The 23,577-nt window shown below is 43.1% G+C and overlaps 1 protein-coding gene and 1 long non-coding RNA gene across 3 annotated transcripts; one reads left to right on the top strand and one right to left on the bottom strand.

The window, feature by feature from the left end:
- Window positions 1-39: 39 nt before the first annotated feature.
- Window positions 40-22,916, bottom strand: cracd (capping protein inhibiting regulator of actin dynamics). Of its 2 annotated transcripts, XM_032572366.1 has the most exons (9): window positions 22,778-22,916; window positions 7,607-7,775; window positions 7,244-7,376; window positions 5,649-5,804; window positions 4,762-4,974; window positions 2,224-4,678; window positions 1,858-2,048; window positions 1,623-1,785; window positions 40-1,407 (listed from the first exon to the last, which is right to left on the bottom strand). In XM_032572366.1, the coding sequence occupies exons 3-9, from the start codon at window positions 7,283-7,285 to the stop codon at window positions 1,247-1,249; spliced, it is 3,381 nt and encodes a 1,126-aa protein (XP_032428257.1). In that variant the 5' UTR covers window positions 7,286-7,376; window positions 7,607-7,775; window positions 22,778-22,916; the 3' UTR covers window positions 40-1,246. The 2 variants fall into 2 exon arrangements, with proteins under 2 accessions (XP_032428257.1, XP_032428256.1); XM_032572365.1 differs by lacking the exons at window positions 7,607-7,775; window positions 22,778-22,916 and having other exon boundaries at window positions 5,649-7,360.
- On the top strand, window positions 1,316-11,347 carry LOC116725949 (uncharacterized). Its single transcript, XR_004340510.1, has 2 exons — window positions 1,316-1,444; window positions 10,152-11,347. It is a non-coding gene; the product is annotated as an uncharacterized LOC116725949 (long non-coding RNA).
- Window positions 22,917-23,577: the final 661 nt, after the last annotated feature.

Here is a 23,577-nt window from a genome sequence, read left to right on the forward strand (position 1 = left end):
CCGGCTGTTATTTTACAATAAACACAGCAGCCTGTTAGCTCGGTTCAGACATCAGTATTTAATTTACATTATTAATAACATTTTGGATTTGTTGAACTTTCTCGTGAATATCTCTAAGTGGGACAAAAAGTGCAAATAATACCAAACTTTTTTTTTTTTTTTTTTTTTTTTTTTTGTAGTCGTTACAGATAACACTGCGTACACTACACTATTGTGCACGACCAAAGTTAGAAACAAAGTGACTCAGGTTTCCTGGGTCTCTTTCGGAGCAAATACATACTTACAGATGATGAGAGGGAGCGGCGAGAACGAAGAGGTTTTGCTGCGTCATACGGGAAATTTCTCCCGTGTTGTGAGATCGGCTCCCAATGAAAGAAGTAGCGACGGGTGTGAGTCTGCAGGAGGACATGTCAGAAGAATCGGAGCGGGTGTTAGGTTTGTCTCCAAAGTCCATTTTCACACAGGCGCAGCGCTTTAATGTCCTCCATGCCGCGTTGCAAGTCCAGTTTGTTGTTCTGTCACAGTCGTCACGGACACAGTGAGATTTATTATTTCCAGTATGACTTAAAAAAAAAAAAAATAATAAAAAATTAAGAAAAAGCACAAGATTCCCTCCTTACACAACAAACAAGGCTCAGAGAAAAGCTACCATACAGTTTCAGTGTAGATAAATCTGCTGCTGTACATAAATAATACGGAAGAGGGCAGAGGAGATGCCTGTAACGAGCTTTTCCAGAGGAGCGGCCATGCTGGGTTATTTTTCTTTCTCTCTCTCTCTCTCTTTTTTTTTTTTCCTGGTAGCCCTTAAAACATGATTCAGACGGATACCCTCTGCTGATTAAGCGCTGCTGTTCCTCGGAGCACGGAGACGGTGTCGAGCACACAATTTATTACAACCATGGTGACCCAGTTGGCTCCTAAGGTACAAAAAAAAAAAAAGAAAAAGTTGGCTACTGCGGTGGTCAGCCATGGCTGTGATTGGCTGCTGAGGACTTTGTCTTTAGGGGTCGTACAATTGGTGTGATTGGATACATTATACGCATGCTCTCATCTGTTTTACATACATCTGCGCAGCCTTATTGGTCATTTTTGAATGTGAAGCGCACTTTAACGTGGTGGTTATAGCAGCCAGTGGTGTGTCAATGAGGAGTTTTCACGTGGACGGGAGAACGTCATCCTCAGGCTCCGTGGGTTGTGTGCGTCCCCCCCATGCATGGCGCGTTAAACTGGCGTCGGGTGGTGGGGCTTATTTGATGATCTGTGGACAGTCGCTCCAGGCTTTGGCCTTTCGTTTCGCTAGTGCCAGCCAGGCCGGCTCTGTGGACACCTGGGGAGAGTCGCTGGAGGGGAATCGCTTTGACACGTCCTTGACAGCAGGTGGCGACGGCGTGGAGTCTGAGATTTCAACTGGAATTAAAAAAAAAAAAAAGAACAGTTAAAAAAGGTGAGTACCACACCACATCCTTGAAATTCACCCACAAACTTTCAATCTATTTTACTTAGATTTAATGGAACAGGCCGAGGCGAAAGTAGATGGTAAGTGTATGAGATGGAAGAAAAACATCCATCGCTCAGAAATGACAAGAAATTAGTAATAAACAGTTGTAGGTTGGGGTCCCTACCTGTGACTGAGCTCGGTAAAGTGCTGGCCTTTTTTAACGGATCTCTGCGCTCGAATCGTCCCAGCAGGCTGTCGGGTCTTTTGGGCTCCTCAGGAGTCTGAGGCTTGGAGGAAGGACTGGTTCCTCCGCTCTCTCTCCCGTCTGTAGGACTCACCAGTGCAACCTGCAGAAAGAATTGAAAACTGTGTCAGGGAGAGTAAAGGACAGTGGGTAAATGGGGATCTGGGCCACATACACTGTCTTTCTCTCTGGCATGCTTCTCTGCTAGCTTGGCCTCTCTTTGGCTTCGACGATCCTCACGGGTCTGCTGCTGCTCCCTGAAGCCTTTCTGCTTCTGCAGGGCCAGGGTAATCCATAAGGGCCCGGCTTCCTTCTCCTGGACCCTTGCGCTGTCCAGTGAGTGCCTGGCCTGTAAGGAAGGTTTTTCTGCCAGAGAACACACATTTGATTTTTACTGACTACAGTAAACAGGCTAAACTTTTTAGTCATAACTACAACTCTAAGTACTTTTAGCATAGAGCCACATTTACAGTTTCATACACAACACAGATCGATGATTTCAGCTAATATACGGCTGGCACCTGGTCCTGGAGACACTGACCTCGCCTGATGAGCTCTGCCTTCCTGTCTGCCTTCTCTCTCCAAGGGATGTTGATGGAGGGGAAGAAAGACCTCTTCTCCTTCGGCTCCTCCTCTAAATGGACATTACTGTGGCTGCCTCTGTGCAGCTGAGTCACTGCTGATGGGTCTTCGCTTCTACTAGCCTGGTCCTGGACGGATAGATCAGGGCTCCCCGTCCTCTGGATTGCTTCCTCACAGGGGAACCCGTGGGCTACTTTAGGGAGCGGAGAAGGAGGAGGCGTTGGGGTGGCTCCGGAGGGTTTGGGGGATGGTGTTGGTCTTCTGTAGAGCGGTGGTTTGGATAGGACTTTCTCTCCTTCGTTGTGTGGGACGGGGCTAGTAGGTTTGCCTAGCTTACCCCGGGACATGGCAGGAGATGCAGATGCGTGAAGATACTTGCTCACTGCTCCCTCTTTCTGAGGCGATGTGGGACTTGATTTGTCCGAAAAGACGGAGGATGCGTCAGAGTCTGGCTCGATTGGAGTGAGAGGTGAAGGGACGCCGTCGAAGCTGTCTCCAGCGCTGTAGCGTTTCTTCCGTTTCTCTGTGGACTGTTCGCTGTGAAAACGCAGTGAGTAGTTTGTCCTTCTCAGCTTTATTCCAAAAGGTGAGGGGTTGTCCTCACCGTCCTGTCCCTGCGTCTCCCCCTCCTCCGTCTTGTTCTGAAGCCGGCTCTTTACTTCGGAGCCCTCGGGTCTGTCCCCGGGGCTGGGAACCAGGAAAGACGGGAGGTCTTTGGCAAACATGCACTCCTCTGAGCCTCTCTCTACAATCCGAACACTTTTGCTTGTCCGAGTGTGAGGTTTAACGGTTGGAGATTGGGACCCAGCTGTAGGACTGTCAGATCGAGCAGCTTCCTCTCCTCCTCCATCCTTATGATCTGTGCTGAAAACCTCAGAGTTTCTGTTTGAGTCGCCAAACTTCTTCTTTGCAGGGATGATGGAGAACTTGGCACTGGCGGACATTGTTTTTCTGAGGTTGGTGTGAGCAAACGGAGGCTGCTCGTCGCCGCTGAGCTGAGGCTGATTCCTGCTCGGAGGATCCTGGTACTCATCGTACTTCCCATCCTCGACCCCCTTAAATATCTTTGAGCGGATACTCGCCCACTCCGCCAGCACGGCTGCACTCGACTCATCCGGGGAGACCGAAGACTCACTGAGAGACTTGGTTTTTCCAGATTTGCGGTCTGGTGAGCTCTTGCCCGTTGCGGAAGATGTTCCTTGGGCCTTTCTTTCCTCTCCCAAACCCAGTAGGGACTTGCATGCGGTGTCTTTGATCTGGTCTAAATTGACAGCTGTCCCGCAGAGCTGGGCCCCTGTCACCAGGATAGCTGTGTGGGGGACATATGGAGATGCCGGCAGGTTGGGGGAGTCTTTACCTTCCTGGAAGGAAGCCGTAGCTCTTTCCCTTTGATCAGCGTCCGCAGTGCCCTGATGGCTGGCGGCTGGTGTAACAGGGGTCAGATTTACCTTCTGGAAGAGAATCTGTTTCTCTCCAGAGGAAACCTTGAAGGAAAAGGGTCTCTGTCGCTCTTCCATCTCCCTCCAGCGCTGCTCCTCGGCTCGCCGCTTCTTCTCTTGTTCATCAGTGATCCCAGCGCCCTCTTCAGTCAGCATCTTCTTCTGCTCCTCCAGTTCCAGCCGTTTCTTTTGCTCCGTCTCCCTCAGCCTCAGTTTCTGCTCCTCTTTTTTCTTCCTTTCTGCTTCCTGCTTTTTGCGCTTCTCTGCCTCAATGTCCCGTTGCCTCCTTGCCGCCTCCTCTTCTTGCTTCCTCTTTTCTTCCTCCTCGTGTCTCTTCCTTTCCTCTTCCTCCATTTGCTTTTGCTCTTCCAGTCGCCTCCTATCTTCTTCCTCTCGCCATTGACGCGCTTCTTGCTTTCTCCTTTCCTCCTCCTGCTTCCTCCTTTCTTCCTCTGCCCTGATCCTTCTTTCCTCCTCCTCTCTCCTCAGCCTCTCTGCTTCCTCCCTCATCTTTCTTTCCTCCTCCTCTCTTTTTCTTCTTTCAGCCTCCTCGCGCCTCCTCCGTTCTTCCTCTTCTTTCATTCTTCTATCTTCCTCCTCTCTTTGTCTTGCTGCCTCTTCTTGCTTACGTTTTTCCTCTTCTTCTCTGACTCTCTTTTGTTCCTCCTCTTCTTTCCTCCTCCTCTCTGCCTCCTCTCGCATCCTCTTCTCTTGTTCCTCCTGTTGCTTCTTGCGACTCCTCTCTTCCTGCAGTTCACGCATCCTCAGCTCCTCCACCCTCTTCTTCCTCTCCTCCATTTCCTCTCTGAACTGTTGCTCCTCCATCTCCCTCGTTCTCCTGGCCTCCAGTATTTCCTCCTCGTAGAATCTCTGCTTCTTCAAGCTTTCCTTGGAGGACTCCAGAGATGCTCTGCGCTGGTCGGCTGCCTCCAGCTCCTCCTGCATGACTCCAGGAATGGACACCTCCTGGAGATCCTGGGGATGAAGGGACAGGATTGATTTAAAGTTCTAAGCCTCGGACTTTGGTGGATAACGTCACAGATCAACGTCTTCCTTACCAGTGTGAACCGCCGGTGTTTGCGGGAAATCCTCTGGTTTTTCGGTTTGACGGAGAGCTTATGCTTGGCGGCGGTGTTGTCCAGGCGAGTGACAGACTGGGGGACGGCATCTAGATTGATGGACTCAATGGTACCGGTTGGTGGGAGGACCCGTTTGGACCTCGGGGACTTCACTGGCGTGCCGTGCTGCGCAAATGATTGAGCTCCTTGGACCTGCAACAGAAAATGTATTTGCAGCAACCTTGCAAAAGTCTCGACACCCCTTTGGGTTATCATTTCATCACTGAGGTCACACATTTCAATGTATGCAAGTGGGATTTTGTTGGAAGATCAACAAAAAGTTCTGCAGAACAGTTAAGTGTAAGGAAGCACAATTTATGGTTTTCAAAACTCAAAGATTTTAGTCGTAGCGTGCATTTGTGTTCACCCCCCTTCACTCTGATACTCCCAAAATAAAATCTGTAATAAATAATTGACTTCAAATATGAAAATGCTCAAAATTAAGTTTTTGGACTGAAAACATTCTTTTACAGAACACTAAACACTTGGACACAGCAAAGCGAGACTTGTCAGAGTTAATAGGACGATGTATCTGATGACAAAGGTGGTTCTACCAGGTTCTAACAAAGAGGTGCCTCGAGGTAAAGTCATTCAGATTTCATTTTTTAAAAATTGTACATTATTTTTCTTCCACTTTACAATTGCACACTACTTTGTGTCTGTAAAACACACAATAACTGTGAAAAAAAGCTTAAAGTTAATACTTCTGAAAGGTCCAAATAAGCATGAGACAAGTTCTACGTTTTGCTTCAAAGAAAGTTAAAATCTACAGCCTACTTCCCCCCCAAACTGTAATCTTCACAATGAAAATCACGTTCAGCCGTTACCTTCGGTTCCATTTTGGGCGGCTCAGCTTCTACCTGGGCCAAAACCTGCAGAGGGCTTCGGGGAACCTCTTCCTCATCTGAGCTTCCCTCATCCCCCTCACTTTTTCGAAGAGAAGGAGGCTTCTGGCCGAACTTTATACCTTGTGCGATCTGCCTCTGTGTGGTGAATAAGTCCGATGTTTTAATCCACTCATCCGGAGCAGTCATGTCGTGTATTTGAGAATACTTTTGGATAAATGTCTCTGAGCAGGGTGTGCCTTGACCACAAACCTTTGTAGCTACCAACAAGCTATTGCATTATTGTGGATGGATGTGTCACCACTCTAATCAGTCATGGTTCATTTAATCTGCTTTGTTGGTGTCCTGGCATGAAATCTGGACACTGATGGGTGTTCAACTAGGATAACGACTCAAGACACACGTCAAAGCTCATTTTGGACTGCATTAAAGAAGATATTAAAGGTGACCTACTGTGCTTCCTCGACCAGGTTAGGATAGATCTAAGGGCTATACATAACATGTTCACTACATTTTTTGCGCAAAATAGTTTCCTAGATGATGAGATTTTAGTCTGGTCAACTCTGCCTGTTTCAAGCTCCTTTCAGAATGAGCCCTTTTAGAGTTTCTTGTCACTTTAAATCAAATTATTATGCCGCAGGCCACGCCCCCCGCCTCAGTGTTTACATTCACATATAAAAACAGCTGCAAACAGATGCACGTGTATATACAACAGTACATATTTGAAAAGCGGTAGTGGGGCCTCCTGCACAACCAACAAGAATTCAGCGAGTGGTTTCTGAACGGTTGGCCAACAACAAAACATTTGACTTTTCCAGCAGCCATTGTACAGCGCATGCAGCGGTAATACCAGTGCTTTTTCACTTGGGTTGCTAGGCAACAGTGAATTTTGGACCCAACAATCGAGAGGTTTTTGAAATTGCTCGTTTTACACACGCCAAAAGACATTAATTTATTTCCAAAAACGGCTCAAAGTTGTTGGGTTTTTTTAAGTGCTTGGGCTGTTTTTAGAAACAGTAGAGAACAAAATGGAAGTACAAAACATGCAAAAAAAGTAACTTTTGCTTAATATGTTCCCCACTAAGCATTTGAAATTATTCCAACTTTATCCCGATTCAGAATTTATGCACTGTATTTAAAAGCTCCGCCTGCACCGGGAAGCCTACACATTTCAATGAACTACGGATAACATAGAAAACAGAGGTGAACCACAACCTCTTGATGTGGCCTGGTGCAACTTGCCGAGAGACATTTTATCAGACATTAATGGGCATGCATGTGGAATTTTAAACATGCGTGAATCGGTGAAAATCTATGAAAGATTCACCCTTGTCCTCACTTCTCTGTCCACCCAGTCGTTATTTTTAAACAGATAACCGAAATTGTGTTTTTGTTCATGCAAATTCAGTCTAACCTTGTCAAAGAACAGCTCGGATAAACCCTAAAAAAAACAAAGATCAACATTCATGGGAATTGTGAGCGCATGCAAACATCTGAACCTCACACTGCATGCATGGCGCCACTCTGCGGCGTGCATGTTGAGCTCAGAGAAGTGTAGGGTTTTGTGCGGGGACCACCTGAAGGTTCCTAACTTTATCTGAAACGTTTTCCTGGGACATGCTGCGATCCAGACCGACTTCCTCCGGCGGCTCCTCTGGGATAAAGATGCTGTCGTGGGAGAGAGCTCGAGATCCGATGGGATTCAAGTCCCTGCAGAGGATTGAGAGCGTTCTCAGAGGTGCACCGCAGCTCGTTCTTACTCTCCAGCTTTTTACAGCTCCGGCAGTTTCATCACTTCACTTTACCGTTTACAGTGCAAAGTCTCACTCTAAACTTCACTTTCAAATGATATAGTTGTCTACAGAGATGACACAGCAATTTGAATAGAGATTATGACTTGTTGAATCACTTCCTTGTTATAAACCTTTCAATGCACCTACCTCAGATTTTTACTGGACTCCTCATTGTCGGACACAGCTCCACTGCACACTTCCCCGGTTGAAAAACTTGCTTTTAGCTCTGCTCCATCAAAGCTCCTTTTAGCTTCCCGTTTCTTCTTCTTCCCAAAGAGCCGTCTGAACGGCTGGAATTTGCCCTGTCGTCTTCTCTCTGCAGGGTGGGGGGGAAAAGGAAAGTAAACGATAATCACAGCTCCATGTAATCACATCAATCTTTCTTTTTTTTTTTTTTAATCACGCTTTTTGTGAAGATAACGAGCGGGATGATGCCCGAGGACTCGTTTTTTTTTTTTAAACATGCGACTCTGAGCAGATAATGAAATGCGAGCGACACTGCAGAAATAAAACGAGTGAAAATAGCAGATAAGATGATAAGCGAGGTGACAAGCGAAGAAGAAAACCTTGGGCTCCAGTTGGAGGGGATGGGAAAAGATAAATCTCAAGCCTTAAAAGCAGGAAAAGAAATGCTAGGAGGGGGAAAAAAAATCTCTGGTTTAATGGAAATGAACAAAAACAAAAAACCAGAGGCAGAAAACAGCAACAAGTCAAGAGAGACAAACGCCCAGTGATTCACAGAGCTCCAAGAGTCATTGCCAAAAGTTTGACTCCTGTCGCATTTGACCTGCATTTAAGTGTTTTCACTTTTGTTTAACCACTCTGTTTGGAAGCAATCTCTTCATGTGTCCGATTAGAAGAAGAGCATGCATCAACATGTGACATATCCGTTGAGAGAAAGCAGCTGTAAAACCCTTTTTATTGGCGGCTCACGGGGAAGTCTTAAACCAAAGCAAGAAATTAACTTTGGACTCTCAGCTAAAGCCAGAACTTCACATCTGTCAAAGCAAAAAAGAGAAAATTCACTGGTGTCTCATTCAAGCTCGCATCAGTTTCAACGAATTGCCCCCCCCCCCTTTGTGTTTTGCTTTTTCTCCGTGTCTGTGTACTTGTAAGGATGCACCCTGTGAAGTAAGTGGGTGAGGTTACAGAGCTGAGTCTCAGGCTCTGTGGGTATCCCTTTCAGAGCTAAAAGTAGCAACTGGTGTGGGATTTCACTGCACACCCCGCTCACTGAACCCGAGGCATGATGGGGAAGTGATGCAGTAAACTCATTTCTCCTCTTAGATCTTTTGACCCTAAACTTTGTCTTTTCTGTGGGAAGAAAAAAAAAAAGACAGGCATCTGCACTGCATTATGGATTTTAATACATGTATATTTATAGGAATATGGGAATGGTGAGTTAGATTTGCACTCGTTTCCAGTGATGAAAATGCTTGAGGCACTGATTTGTGATTTTATTTGCAAGTTTAAGTTTCCTCAGTGATTAAAACCAGTTTTGTGCCCAAATGCTTCACATAAAGCAGAAGTTGTAGTCGAATAGCTAAATTTAAGCAAGTCTCTGAAAAGGCTAACACTGCCGACAGCTAGCTTGGTTTGCTTAGTTAGCTAAAAACATTTTGCTATGAAAATTTTTTTTTTTTTTTTAAATGAAAACCCTTTTCAGTTTACTAATCTGAAAAGGGTTATTAAATGTCCCTCTACACCTGAAACTGAAATAATGTTTGATTGTGAACTCCACTTAGCATTTTGTGATAGGAAATGCTAGTTTGTTAAGGAAAAACAAACACACCAATAAAAGCGTGTGCTATTTTCTTTTAAAAAAAAAACATAAACCATAATAATTTGTAGGGATGTCTTGATATCAAGATTCACTTTTTAATAGACAAGTTGAGTCAAACTGCAATGATGTGTTATGAACTGAATCATAAAAACAGTTGTACCAAAATAAAGAGCTAAGCTAGTGGCGCTAGCCTAGCATCTCGGTAAGTTTCCAGGTTGGAAATTCAAGTCTATTTAGGACTGCAGCTGTGTGCAGCCAGCAGCAAAAAGTAGTTTGCTGTTCAGAAAAACGGACACGCTGCTGTGTTCAGAAATTCATTGGTGGGAAGTAATGCAGTGTTATTTTTCCACACTTTATGATCATACATTTCCAAACAGACATGGCAGATATCGAACCAGCTAGCTCTCGCTGTCCGCAAACGTCTGATCTTAAATGGCACATTATGATCAGGGATAAATAAAATTCATTTTTAATAAGTAGCCAGTTTAAAGACAAGACCTTTTTCTTTTTGTTGCCGAACCTGCCAGTGTCCATGCTTTTAACATAAAGCAGCTTTAATGTTTTCAACTGAAAATCCACAAATGTCCTCCATTTTAAAAAAACAACAAAAAACAGTAATTGTTCCAACTCTTGGGTTATTTTCTTTCTCTTTGTGATTAAATCTACGCGAGTTTATATGCTTAATTCATAGTTATAATATATATTATTTATTTTTTATATAGTTATGTAATAATATATTTCTTCTGTCATGTTCCATAAAAAAAGACAAACTCAGTATTACAGTTTCAGAGGGGGACGGTACAGTTTGTGTGTGTTTACAGCAATAGCTGACTACATGACAGAAAACATGACTGGCTGTTTTTGGGTTATGACTAACATGAAGGGATTTTTTTTTTTTTCTCCCTCCAGGCGGCAGACCTATCTGCAGAGCTGGAGGGGTCACTGATGTTTTCATCTCGGATCTTTGTTCTTATCTGCGTTAGTGAGAAAATGGATGCTGTGGCTTAGCGGTCCGTGGGACCAACTGATGCCGAGGTGCAGCGCTGATGTTCTGCCGCCCTGCAGCATGTTCTCCCATCATCTCTGCCCGTCCAGTGGCACAAAGCCCATAATGCACTGCCACGGGCACGCTCAAACGCTCATGCATGAAATAAGACAGGACACTTTATTTTTTTTCCCCCTTTTCTGTAGAGTAGACAACGCGGGAGTCGGATCCCGCAGAACTCCAGCCCAACCCAACTCGAAGACTCGCAGTGAAGTGCATTTTGTCTAGACGTCTTCACTTCAGACCCTTCCTGGATTTTACAATTCAACCCACTGATGAAGGATTATCTACTATCCGGTTAGGGAGTTGTCATTTAATTCAACTTTAATATAAAGACGTAGATTTTAGTTGATGTAAACTAAGATATCCACAGGCAGTATGCTACATTTTACTCACACATTTGAACTGGAACACTAACAAATAATGTTAAATAAAATGTAAAGAAAGATTTGCTAACATATGTGCAATAGAATTGTTATGGACAGACAATTAGGTCATTTTTATTTGGGAAACAAGTTTTTTCATCAAAATACGCAGTATTAATCAAACATAAGCTTATTGGAATTTAAAAGTGATGATTAGGGAATGTAAAACCCAGCAGAAAATATGTAAAATGTGTAGCATAAAAGGCATTTTTCTACAGTTATTATGTCCAAAACTGTTTTTTTTTAAAACATTTTTTATATGAGGTACTCCAAGTAAAACAATGTGATTAAAACTTCTCCACGTACTCAGAAGTACTTTTACATTGAATAGTTACCACAGTCCAGGCTGTAAACTGCAACAAACCGCATTCATTAAGTCAGAACAATGCTGACTTTATGAATTGCTTAGGCTAATTTTTAACTTTAAACTAGATCATAAAAACCAGACGCACACATCCTTGGACTGATAATGAGGTGTTATGAATTGATACAATCAGTATTAGTGTTGATTACATTAATGTTTGCGTCACGCATTGCGAGGGTACTGATTAAACACGTCCTTCTTCTGTTCTATGTGGTCTTTTGCACTTGGACACAAAAGTAGCTTTCCGATTAAAAGCCAACTTTATTTCTAATCTCCCGTCATTTTTCCAACACGGCCCAAGCCTTCAAATCAACATACTAACCATCTTACAAGGATCGAGGAAAGGCAGGAAGAAACATGGCAGAAATCTGAACACAGCACACAAGTCTCCTCTAAAAAGTCAAACCCATCACCACGCCATGCAGCTCTTAAAGAGACAGTGAGCCAAACTGGAACTATTTTACGTATGAAGCATTTTTATGTTGATCTGACCATGTGCTTTGAACCATTATCCCAGGATAAGGTCCAGTAGAAACGCATTTCCATCACAGTCTTATTTAAAATCACCTGGTATTTCAAATAGTTCAATATTTCATGTACTCTAAAAAGTCTCACAGGGCCTTTAGAAAAGCATGATTTTACATATTCGTCCTTTGGTTGATTTTGCATGGTTGTTCGATGGGATTTGTTTGTGCAACTCCACTGTCTCCTTAAAAAAGCCCTTAGGAGCACTCTTCAGTTCCCATTTACCTGAGCCTCTGGGTTCGGTTACCTCTAAAAGCACCTCATGGTTGTTTTCTGTTGCATCCGTTGCCATGGTAAACCGCACACTTTGACTGTAGTGGGAGAAAAAGAAGGTTGAACATAAAGGCGGGGTTGCTGTTATTTACTGCAGAGCGTGAGTACGAGGTTTTAACGGAGGGAAACGATGAGAGCAGAGGGACACGGGAAAGAGAAAACCGACTGCAGAGGAGCTGCAAACCTTCACCAGGTCCTGCTTTTCTTTTAATTCTCCGCCGCCTCCGGCATTGTCATCAGAAAAGGTTGGCTCTGTTAGCTTCTGCAGAGTAGCCCTTGGTGACTGCGGCCGGATAAAGCCTGAAGCTGTTTTGCAGTGCAACACGAGCGCTCTGTTCGCTCGCTTCTTTTCCAAGTCCACTCCGGCTTCTTGTAAACATTTCATCCCGATCCAAAATGTTTGGGTTTTCTCTCAGCTTTTATGTAATTCTGCAAATCTGAATACATTACAAACTGTTCTTTTTTACTTTTTTGGGTCGCGTTAACCGTTTGTTTCACGAATCAAGAAACCAAACAAATCTGGACTTGACTTCTGATACAGTGATAGAGGAATATTTCACTTCCAAACTATGACATTTAGCCCTCCCATAACAGAACTTATTTATCTAACATTAGATTATTTTAGCTATTTATAATGATTGGCACATTTAAAGTTGGAAAGCTTTCAAATAATATTAGCATTTACACTGCCGCCTAAATCAAACCCAGTTTAACAAGATCTATTGGACCAAAAAGCAGTGAGACTGCCTGTTTTGTTTCAAATATCTACAGTACAGTGAAAAAGTATTTGACCCCTTTACAAATTTATAACACATTTTAGATCAAACAGATGTAAATATCAAAGATACATTGATTAAATAAATAAAAACATCAGGGTTAGAATAAGACATTAATGTAAAAGAAAAAGAGCTGTCCAAATAAAACTAGCCCTACATGGAACTATAACTGTCTCATATTTAAAATCATAAATTAACTGTGATTAACCATATTCTTCGGATTAATGTCACTACTAATGATGCCCAGTCAGATGACAACCAGAAAGCTAAAATCAAAACATTTCCCAAAAAGATCCACTACTGGCCTTTATTTAACAGCGGCTGGACAGGAAGACGGGTAGAGAGAGAATAGGAAGAATAGGACCATTCGATTCCCAAATGGTCCTGGGAATCGAACCAGGGACACCTGGTTCAGGACTGTAGCCTCTCTGTATAGTGTCCCTGCTCTACCATAATGCCATTTCTAATTATTTGGGAATTCAGTGAACCACATTGATCAAAAAGCTAAACGATTAAAAGAAACTTTCATAGTGCAAATGCTTGTTGGTGGTACTGAAAAGAGGCAAAACCAGTAATTAAGTTTAGGAGCAATTACCTTTTCTTTTAACTTTGGTTATCTTTGCCTGATATGACAATATGTGAAGTCACAAGTTTCCTTCAGGAAGTCATCAAAACATGGCACCTCTATTGACCCTTTGACAACGCTTTTAACCAGCGTTCCACTGAGAAGTAGCTCCTATAATGAGCTCAGCAGATGCACAGTTCCACCAGATGCTTGCTAATTGCTGTTGGCTAGTCTGAAGGAGCTGTGTGGTCACAGGGAGGGCTGCTCTGAAGCCTGTAAACCGAGGAGGAGCTGTGTCCTCTAAGGCGGAGCCAGGTCCCACCAGGCGTTCTGCACAGCTGACTGGTTGATTCAAGGATTTCTCTAATATGCATGAAAGAATCAAAGCAACACTCCAGATATGTTTTTGATGAGTGAATAACATAATATGTTGTAAAGCTGAAAAAAAAGTCAGCGTTTTACATAACACTGGCCCTTTAAGAACAGAGGACCAACCCCTAAACAGCCACTGCCAAAGTAGCATGACAACAGAGCCTCCCAATAACCTGCCTTTTCTGTCCCAACACCTGCCTGCACTGCATCACTCAAGCTGGAGGTTTTCTGCTGCACCGCGTGGCTCGTCTGCAAAGCAGCTGCATAAAAGCAGACAGTGGGACAGCACCGAGAGAGCCAGAGAGACGTCTGCCGTCTCCGGTGGGACCAGAACGCAGCGTGCTTACTTCCTTCCTGAGGGGGACGGAGACAGACGGACACTCTCAGAAATGTCTCCGCAAAACAACAACAACAACAAAAAAGGCTCTTTGTCCAGTCAGAGCAGAACAAGGAGCAAACAAGCATGTTTGGTAGTAGGAGTGTATGAACACAGAGACAGTGTGCAACTGTGTCTACTGCTGCCCAGAAGGATACTGTTGATTCCCCTCATTTTATTATTTGTGTCTTTGGTTCGCCTGTTCTAAATTTGCCTTTACTGGTGAACTACAGCAGAGGATGACGATGGGATGAGATAAGCATGTGCTCTTTGACAAATATACACCTGCATCACAGCATAGCAGCGGCATAAGAAACAACAGTACAGCGTCCTACAAACAACCCATCACCACAACATCCCTTAACCCACACAGCCACGGGAGTCCCGACGGCAGCAAAGTGTCACAACCTTACAACACGAGCAGCTTCCTGACGAAGCAGACAGTCGAACGCAGCGGCGCCTTAGAAACCGTCTCACCCATTTCGGCAGCACAGCTTGGGACGGCCGTGCACCGCCGCAGCAAAACCCGGGGGAATATCGATCTGCTCTTAATCACAAAGCTCGTTTTACCCAGATGAATGTCGCTGCCGTCTCCACCGAGGCCTCGGGGTGAGGGGGAAGAAAAACGAGGGAATAAAGAAAGAAACGGAGGCAGAACAGCAGGTTTGAGTTGTAGGAATGTGCAGTAGAGGTGAGGAACATGAAAACGGCATGAAAGGCGGGGGGAGGATGATGAAGGAGAAGAAGCTCTTCCAAACAGATGCCCACAATGTTCTTGGCAGCCCTGACAAAGACTCTATACTGCCAAAAATAATCACTCATCTGGTTACAGAGTGTGTTTGTGGACGTTTTTGTACTATTCTTCCAGGGATTCATTTATTTTTGTCTAAATTCTGACTTTATTTCCCCTCAGATTTCTGACTGGTCTGAGAAAAAAGTCTGAATTCTGAGATTACAATCAATTATTTCTTTTTCAGTGGCCCTAGTCCTTTTTCCTACATTTGTGAGGTCAGACGCTGATGTTGGACAAGAAAGCCTGAATCACACTCACCCTTGTAATAAATAATAATTGTCTGTATATTCTTGCCAACAGGACAGTACTTGCCCTATTCAGAGAGAGGGAACATTTCTTCTGCATCCACAGCTATGGGTTCTTCTCTTTTGCTCACTTCATGGGACTTATAAAGGACTTGTACTTCAGTCAACAAGTCTAAAGTCTTTGAAATTTTATACTTGTGTTTGGCTCATAATCTTTTGGAAAGACGCACTAATAACCTATTTTGAGTTTTCTGACAAAAGACTAAAATCGGGTCCCAATATTTGAAAAGTTTCACAATGCCATCCAATCTAACAAAGTTCTCAAGGCTTTTGGTAGAGAAACCGGGCCCTAGCAACACATGCTCTTCTCCATATTTGGTGGAGCCTTTCCATATATCCATCCAAATCACAAGGTGTGAGTTTCACATCTTAAATTACAAGTTTAGAATCGTGACAATAGGACAGAAAGGGTTACTTCCTAACATCCATCTGAAGCTAATGAATAGCATTTAGATAGCATCCAATAATCGTTATGGAGACCTGTTGACTAAAAGATACCAATCTTTGCTGCAGATCTCTAATGAGTGTTAAAGATTTTTGCTTTAACTTCCTCTAAGCTGCCATATCAGTTTTCTTACTGTGCATAGGCAGAAGATCCTCATCCAGCCTAGCAGAAGGAAACTAAAACACAGAATATATTTATACTAAAGGGAAACAAGGATTGATACATTTAATAGATACAGCATCTTTAAAAAGCAATGCATAAATTATTAACTAGGAACGACTAAGGAACTATTTTGGATGAGCAGAACCAATAACTGTCCTACATTGGTGGTTACATGTTGAGGTGGTGATTCCAATAAACTTAATCTGCGAAAAGAAAAATATCAAAACGATCCCATTCAGGATCTAGAGTCACTTCAGGACCTCGTTCTATGTTTTTATCTCGTTCTTCACTGTTCTCTGACGAGTGTCTTCACAGCAACTAGGCCCAGAGCGGACAGACGCGACGCTTAAACCGACGCACACAGCAAATGGTTGTCACGACAAACAGCTGGACCCAACCAGCAGCTGGGTTTGTGGCGACTCAACGCCGTGCATAAACCCAGCTCCAGGTGCTCACAATGCAGTTCAGTTGCCAGCGGCTGCACAGCGAAAACGAGGCTCCACGTAAACGCACTTGACATTTAGCTAAGTGCTGGATAAGTCGAAATGTGGAAAATGAGCCTCAGTGCTCTGCTGTGATTAATCGCCATCTGCTCGGTCCGTAACAAAACAGAAACTGTGAGTTCCTTGCAATAATGGTTTCAGACAAGCTGCTACTGAAGATCCAAAATCCTAGGGCAGAAATTAAGTTCTTTGAATTCTCCCTTTTGTTGATGGTTGGAAAAAAAAAATAGGCAAACTTTTCTTATTTTTTTAACATCTTTGTTTTTGCATTTCAGTTTTCTGTTTGTTCCTTTAGGTCTGGTTGACATGTACAGACAGAAATATGTCCCAGTATGGCACCTTCTGCACAGATGAGTGTGCAAGGACAACAATTTCACTACAAAAAAAAAAAAAAAGAGAGAGAGCCAACAGTGATGGAACTAAAACTGGTGCTAGGACCAACTTTAAGAAGAACCTTTCAAAGCAAGATAATTTACAGGCTGTAATCGTCCCTGCAATTGAAAATAAATTATAATAATTTTTGTTTTTGCAAATTCATTCATGTCTAGGGAATCCCACATCAATACATCCATTTCTTTTGTACTTTAGCAATCCTCCTTGAATGCAAAAGTGTTAATCCATATCTAAAAGTCACATCTAATCGATACAAACTAACCAAGATTGCCTCTTTTTTTTAATTTCTGATTTTATGTAAACCTCAACTCAGTGCAGCCTACCAACAAAATGAATAGTGAAGTCAAGAAAACGGATCTCTTCTCTCTCCGTCGTCTCCCATCCTTTACTTATGTTTCATAAATTGATTTTAAGGCGTCATGTTTTGATTCGTCAGCAGTACGGTTTAATTCTTCAGGTCTTTGTCATTTCTTACGTGAACTATGCACACACTTGCTCTCTACATCCCCCTAAATGTTCCCACATTGCATTTGATCCCATTACAATCTCAAAACTTTGACGGATTTACGTGAAAGACCAACACAAAGCGGTGCAGAAGTGAGATGTTTGGGAAATATTTTTCAGAATCCCAACCAGGCTTTAAACTTCTCCACAACCATCGTTCTGACCGGTTTGCTGTGCTCTCAGGTCACATGAAGTTGTTTATTCACATGTACATATGCGCTGAAATTAAATTACACACAGATTATTTGATTGTTATGGGATTTTGGAATAGATGGTACAGGATTTTATTTAGGGATTTAACAGCAAATGCAGAAAACAAATGTAAATGACACTTTCTTAGAATTTTATTTTTACACAAGTATAATTTTCATGCCACCGTTTATGCACTACGTCTATTACATCAAATCCAAATAAAATACTCCTCGGTTTGTGGTATTAACAACAGACAGCATGAAAAAGGTTAGAGTATGAATAATTACTATATCTGTGCACACAATATTAGTAACTCCAAAAGTGATTATGGGGCTGTTAGATTAACGTAAATAGCAATGAAAAGATCACAGTCAGTAAGATCTATTTTTTTCTGGCCCGCCAGGTGAAAGTTAGCTGCCCTATCAGCCTGACCAGCTACCAAACCAACCAAAACATTCTGGACAAAAAACATTCAGATCCAACAAGCCGGACACAAAACTAACCGAAGATGCAGTGTTGATCATCTGTACAGACCCAATATGGTGAATTAAGAGAAAACAATGGATTTGGGTGTCAAATGCAACCTGTATCACATGACCATTGTTATATTTTCCACTGCAGCTGACGGCTAAGTGACGATATCTAAGCATGACGACAAAAAAACAACAAAAAAAAAAACATCCACGAGGCACAGAAAAAACTGTCACTTTTGACATTCGCTCGGTGCAAACGGAACAAAAAAGAATAATTTAACTTAAATAAACAAACGTGTGCAAAAGTAGCTGCTAATATTAGTTTTCCTTTTTTTTTTCTTGCCTCTTAATTTAACCCGCAATTTAGCTAAACTAACAACCTACAGAGTTCACTGAGATCTAAAGAGGAGCTCCTTCTTACCGATCTGCTGTGTTTGAGGGGATCTGTGAGAATGTGTGGCCGTTCCACCTGCCTGCTGTCACTGTGGATCTAGGCCATTACCTGGAGTCAGGTGTCGGATGCAGCAGGAACTCGCTTGTCTGTGTGCTTCTCTGTGTGTGTGTGTGTGTGTGTGTGTGTGTGTGTGCATATTTTAGAACAGCCCTGTAAATGCCTCTGAATATTTTCCTCTCCATATGGATTTGAGTGCACAGTTTGAGTTACATCGACTCACATGAGCGAAGGGTCTCAGGGGTGCACATGTGCATCAGAGAGAAGCACATGTGCAGTCTCAGGGGGAGGAGGTGTGTCTGCTGAGGACGGGGCAGAGCTGACTGAGGAGAGAGAGAGAGAGAGAGAGAGACGCGTCTTCCAGTGTTTGTTAGTGTCGCTGTGCTGAGGAGGCACAAAGTGACACTTTGTTTTCCTCCCCCCCCCCCCCCCCCCCCCCCGTCAGAAGGCCTTTACAGGAGAACAGAGTGGCATTCATCACGTCTACTGAATGATGCGCACAAAGCCTTGCATTGTGGCTCCACAGCAATATGCACGTGTGATTAGAATGGTTTTGAACACAAAAAGCCACAGCTGCTTGACGGGCATTATGGCCACAAATGTCTAGTATATTAAAAGTCTGCCATGCTCCGGCTTTCAGAGCCTGCCCTCTAGCTGCGGCCAACGAGCGCAGCCTGGCAGTAAAAGAAAAACGTTCCAAAAGCAAAACAACAACTTCATGCCTCAGCAGCGTACAGCTAAACGAAATCCTCAGGACAGTACAGAGCTACGTTTAATCAGAATGGCTGTAAGGACGGCTACTCCCCTCGCTCGCCCCATTCTCCAGTTTTGGCAGGATCACACTGTAGCCTCACAGGGATATGGTAATGATGGAGCTTTACCGCCCTGACTGCTGCCTATATTAGAGCTGCACAGCACTTCAAAGACAGACGGTTCTCTGACTGACAATGGGCTGGAATAGAAACACCAAGCGGAGCAGCGCAAACATGCCCCCACACCAGTTAGTCGCAGGTTTTCACACACGCACAGCCGACGGAGGCTCTTAACGACCGGTGGTTAAGTGAATAAAAAGCCAGGGACGAACACACACACACACTCAGCTAAGCCAAGTGACGGTGTGGTGGCTAGACTTGACATGCGGTGAAGCAACCACTCAGAGTTTAACTAAGCATTTTATAGGATAGACCATGCTAAGAAAATAAAACAATATTATGGGAATGAAGTCATAAAATTACGAGGAGTCATAAAATTATAAGAATACAGTCGAAATAAAGTCAAAATAATATTACTTTAGTTTCATTGTTACAACTTTATTCTGGGGTTGCACCAATATAAAATTTTGGGCCAATATCAACGTCCGATATTAATACTGCTGTTCTGGCTGATAACCGGTATTTACCGATATTATAAATATCTCGCTACCGTTTCAACACTGTTGGGAAACAAAAAAACTAAACAACCGGAAACCAAAAGCAACAAGATGAAAATAAATATTGTTTGTTCATATCGGCCCGATATGCTAAGAAATTACTAATATCCGCCAATACCGATTCTAGTGCCGATATATCATAGATCCCCAAGTCATTCTCCAACTATTATGGTTTTATTCTCGCGCCACTTTATTCTCAAAATATGACTTAAAAAAGAAATTAGGACTCTTATGACTTTATTCTCGTATTTTTTTAAACTTTTTTCTTGGACGACTACTCTCATAACATTACGACTTTAGTCATATACAAGTTTATTCTTATACTTTAACAATTTCATTCTCCTATGTCAACTTTATTGTCATGATATTATGAATTCATTCTTGTAATTTCACGACTTTATTTTTGCGATTACATTTTTTCTTGGCATGGCTCTAACAATCTGTCGTCATTTTAAATGAAATTTCTTCAGCCTGCATTTCTTAAAGGTAGGAACAGAATTCTGTGGGAGGGGATCTGAAATAGATCAAATACCAGGCCGTTCTTTAGTAGCTCCGGTCTTTCGCAGTGTCTAAAACGTTGCCTTCCAGAATGTTTCTGTGTTTGTCTACCTCCATCTTCCCCATCAACTCTGACCAGCGTAACTGTCCACCATGTTTCACGGCGGCGATGTGAAGTATTAGTTTTCCTCATTTGTATGTGGAGAAAAAAAGTGCAACCATCTGACCAGAGCACCTTCGTCCACATAATTTACTATGTGGTTTATGACAAACAGCAAATGAAACTATTCGTATATATATATATTTTTTTCTTCTTGTCCATGGCTAATGTTCTCGCTTTACCTAAAAATAGGAATTTTTTATTACCGGTTTTGAACAGTTGTTGGCTGTGAATATTTGGAGATGAACTCAAAAATAAGGTGGAATCTATTAATCGCGCGACTTCTGATGGCAATCGCTCCTACGGGACTTTATTTAAGGGTATCAGCAGAACTGTGGCCAAACACAAATAAATGTGACGATGTTTAGATCCTTAGTAGTAAAAAATAAAAATAAAAAAACGGAAACTGACGCGTCCCTTTTCCCAATACTTCACACTTATGCTCCGAATTGTGTTTCGTCTATCAAATAAAAACCCAACAAAACACATTCAGAGTTGCAGTTATGGCAGAAACGTAGAGTGTGAATAATCTGGCAAGGCATCCTACACCAGGGACGATGCTTCTCAAGGTATTATTAGCTGCAGTAAACAAACTGAAGAAATGAAGACGTCTTCAGAGAAACTGCCTGGTAGACACTAAGCAGCTTTGTTTGAGCGAAGGACGTCGGGGCAAATAATCTTTGACCGAATAGCCCAGTAGTGGCCTGCAAACCAAATATCTTTTTTGCGTATTAGATGAAGGAATGTTTCGGCATGCAGTCTGTTACCTGGACACACGCATGTTTGAAGGAGGACACAGGCGGAGGAGTGGAACCGCCAGGAGTGGACGTATTGAATGTGATGATTTCTTACATTGTGTCATGCAGTGTTGATGCAGTTGCCTTAAATAAATTTGGGGGGGTACATTTAAAATTTTCACAATATTTTATTCAAAATAAAAGAAGAAAAAGTCAATAACAGAAAATCTTTGTCTCTCTGGTCTTTTTTTTTTTTTTTTTAAATGCACTACAATAGCAACCTGACTATATTTTCACTTTTGTTTTTTATTTTGTGTTGTCAAAATATCTAAATAAAAAAAAGTTTCATTGCTTTATGTACTAGCTAAAAATGCTTGTCATGTACGGACAATCTTCCAGTTTGCATAAATGAGATGAGGATAAAATAATGGCATGATGGAGAGTGAAGTATCAGGGAGGACTTATGACCAGGAGGACAGCTGTAAGATATTTTCGGAAATATCTTGGCATTTTTATATCTATATTAATCAAATACATATATATATATTGTTTAGCATTCACCAACAAGCTAAAACAATCGAGCGGTGAAGCGATTGGCTTACACTGCTTTGTCAGTCTCAAATGTTGGCGTTTGACTCAGTCCAGCAGACAGAAGGACGAGAGTTCAGACTCCATGTCTCTCCTAGGTATGGCAGATTCTCCAAACCATCAGACTGGCTCAAACTGGTTGATGGTGTTCAGTCACCTGGTGAAGTCCTTCCATTCACAGCCCACCCATAAACCACGCTGCATCTTAAAGAGCGCCCCTGTGGTGCTGTGGTGTACCTAGACTGCATGCGGTGCAGTCTGGGTCTATACGTGTCAGAATCATGGAACAAATCAAAAATCCCTCAAGACAGGAAACGACACAGACCAGTTTACTCACCGCCATCGCCCTGACGAGCACAACACCAGCAGCCCCGTGAATTCATCCCTGGCAAACTGCCATCCATTCTCCCTGCCTCTGTGTGTCTCAGCAACAAAGTCTACTGACTGGGCCAGAAATACCAGCATTGATTTAAAATGCTTTAAATGACAGCGTGGAAGAGCGAATCTATAATTTCTTTCTTTCTTTTTTTGTCCAAAACGTTTAGGCCCCGCACCATACGGCCTGTGTATGGCTTGGAGCTGACAACCTGACGTTTCAGATGCTGCTACGGAGCATCATACGTTCAAAAAGAGAGACTGCCATTGCTTCTGCAAAAGACTCCATCAACCCTGAAGGCACCAATCAATACGCAGCTGAACCGTTAATGGCAAATTAGCGGATGCTGCCGAACAGGGATGACGGTCTATAAATTGCCATCCAAAAAGGTGCAGGAAGAACAAAGAATCTGGCATCTGTTTTTTTTTTTGTTTTTTTTTTAGTGCATATTGTCACGAACGGGTTTCGAAAAGCCTCCACATGATCAGCGTCGCTTTGGTTTTAATAGGAGGTAACGTGAATGCAAATTTGGCCTGATGCAAAACGCGTTTGCGCATTTCAAATCACAACAAATTGCAAATGTCATCCCATTTACAGCACATGTACACGCGCGCACACACACAAACACACACACACACACACATCTGTGGGAGGGATGAAGCAGAAGATCAGTGCGGGTCAGTTGTAAATGAGAAGTGGGCTGTGGTGACAAGGTCACCAGCGTCGTGCAAATGAGGGGGGTAAAAAAAAACAACAGTCAGGACAAACACAAACAATATGGAAGAAGAGAGGAAAATCCCAGCACCTTTGTTTGAGAACGCGGTTCTTCCCCTCGGATCGGCGCTGAGGTAAACCCTGGGCCCCCCGACAGCTCCGAGCCCTTTTGTGTTGCTGATGCTGCGGGTGCACGACAGGCAAGACGCACGCACCGAGAGACGCTCCCCTCACAGCTGCCCGCGTGCCAGACGGAGATGGAGAAAGGGAGGGCGTGGCAGCGAGAGCGGAGCGCAGCCAGCGAGCGGTGGCGGCGGAGCGCGGCGCGGCACGGCGCCGAGCGTCACGACCGCGAGCGCGGTATACGGCGAAGGCGCGTGCTTCCTCGGAGTCATTAAAAAAAAAAAACGAGTCATGAAGCCACAATCCGATAGGAAAAATATAATTAACTCTCAAAGCTACACTCTGTGTGGTTGCGAGGAGGACCTCATCTTGGAAATATGTCAAAAAAAAAATATGTTATGGTGCAAATGTTGTCTTTAGTGTTCAAATTATTTTGGATCTCAAAAAAAAAGGAGCAGATTTATCCCAATTAAACATTTCACTATTTTGTGTCATGCTCCAAAACATCAGCGTACTTTAAATTGCATATTACGCCGCAAAAACACAAAAGAGGGCGCAGCAGCGGAAGGAAATGATACAAGATTTTCAGTTTTCAATAAAAAAATCTGTCCGTTTTAGCTGTTCCAGAAAACACATTTTCATGCTAAGTGAAAATGACTTATTCACGTGTGTAGAAGTTGGCGCAAATGACGCCGAGTGGCAATCAGGGGATTATTGGTTTCAGCTTGCTGGAGGCCGACATCCTGATTCTCAAGAATTTGACCCAGG

This window comes from Xiphophorus hellerii, chromosome 9 (assembly GCF_003331165.1).
Source record: "Xiphophorus hellerii strain 12219 chromosome 9, Xiphophorus_hellerii-4.1, whole genome shotgun sequence".
NCBI lineage: Eukaryota > Metazoa > Chordata > Actinopteri > Cyprinodontiformes > Poeciliidae > Xiphophorus > Xiphophorus hellerii.

What these genes read in the sequence shown, in the direction of transcription:
- cracd (XM_032572365.1), bottom strand. Translation starts at nt 5,855, where the DNA reads ATGACTGCTCCGGATGAGTGGATTAAAACATCGGACTTATTCACCACA. An exon ending in AACACCGGCGGTTCACACTG is followed by an intron (nt 4,679 to 4,761) that starts GTAAGGAAGACG and finishes CTTCATCCCCAG; the next exon opens with GATCTCCAGGAGGTGTCCAT. An exon ending in ATGCCAGAGAGAAAGACAGT is followed by an intron (nt 1,786 to 1,857) that starts GTATGTGGCCCA and finishes TTCTTTCTGCAG; the next exon opens with GTTGCACTGGTGAGTCCTAC.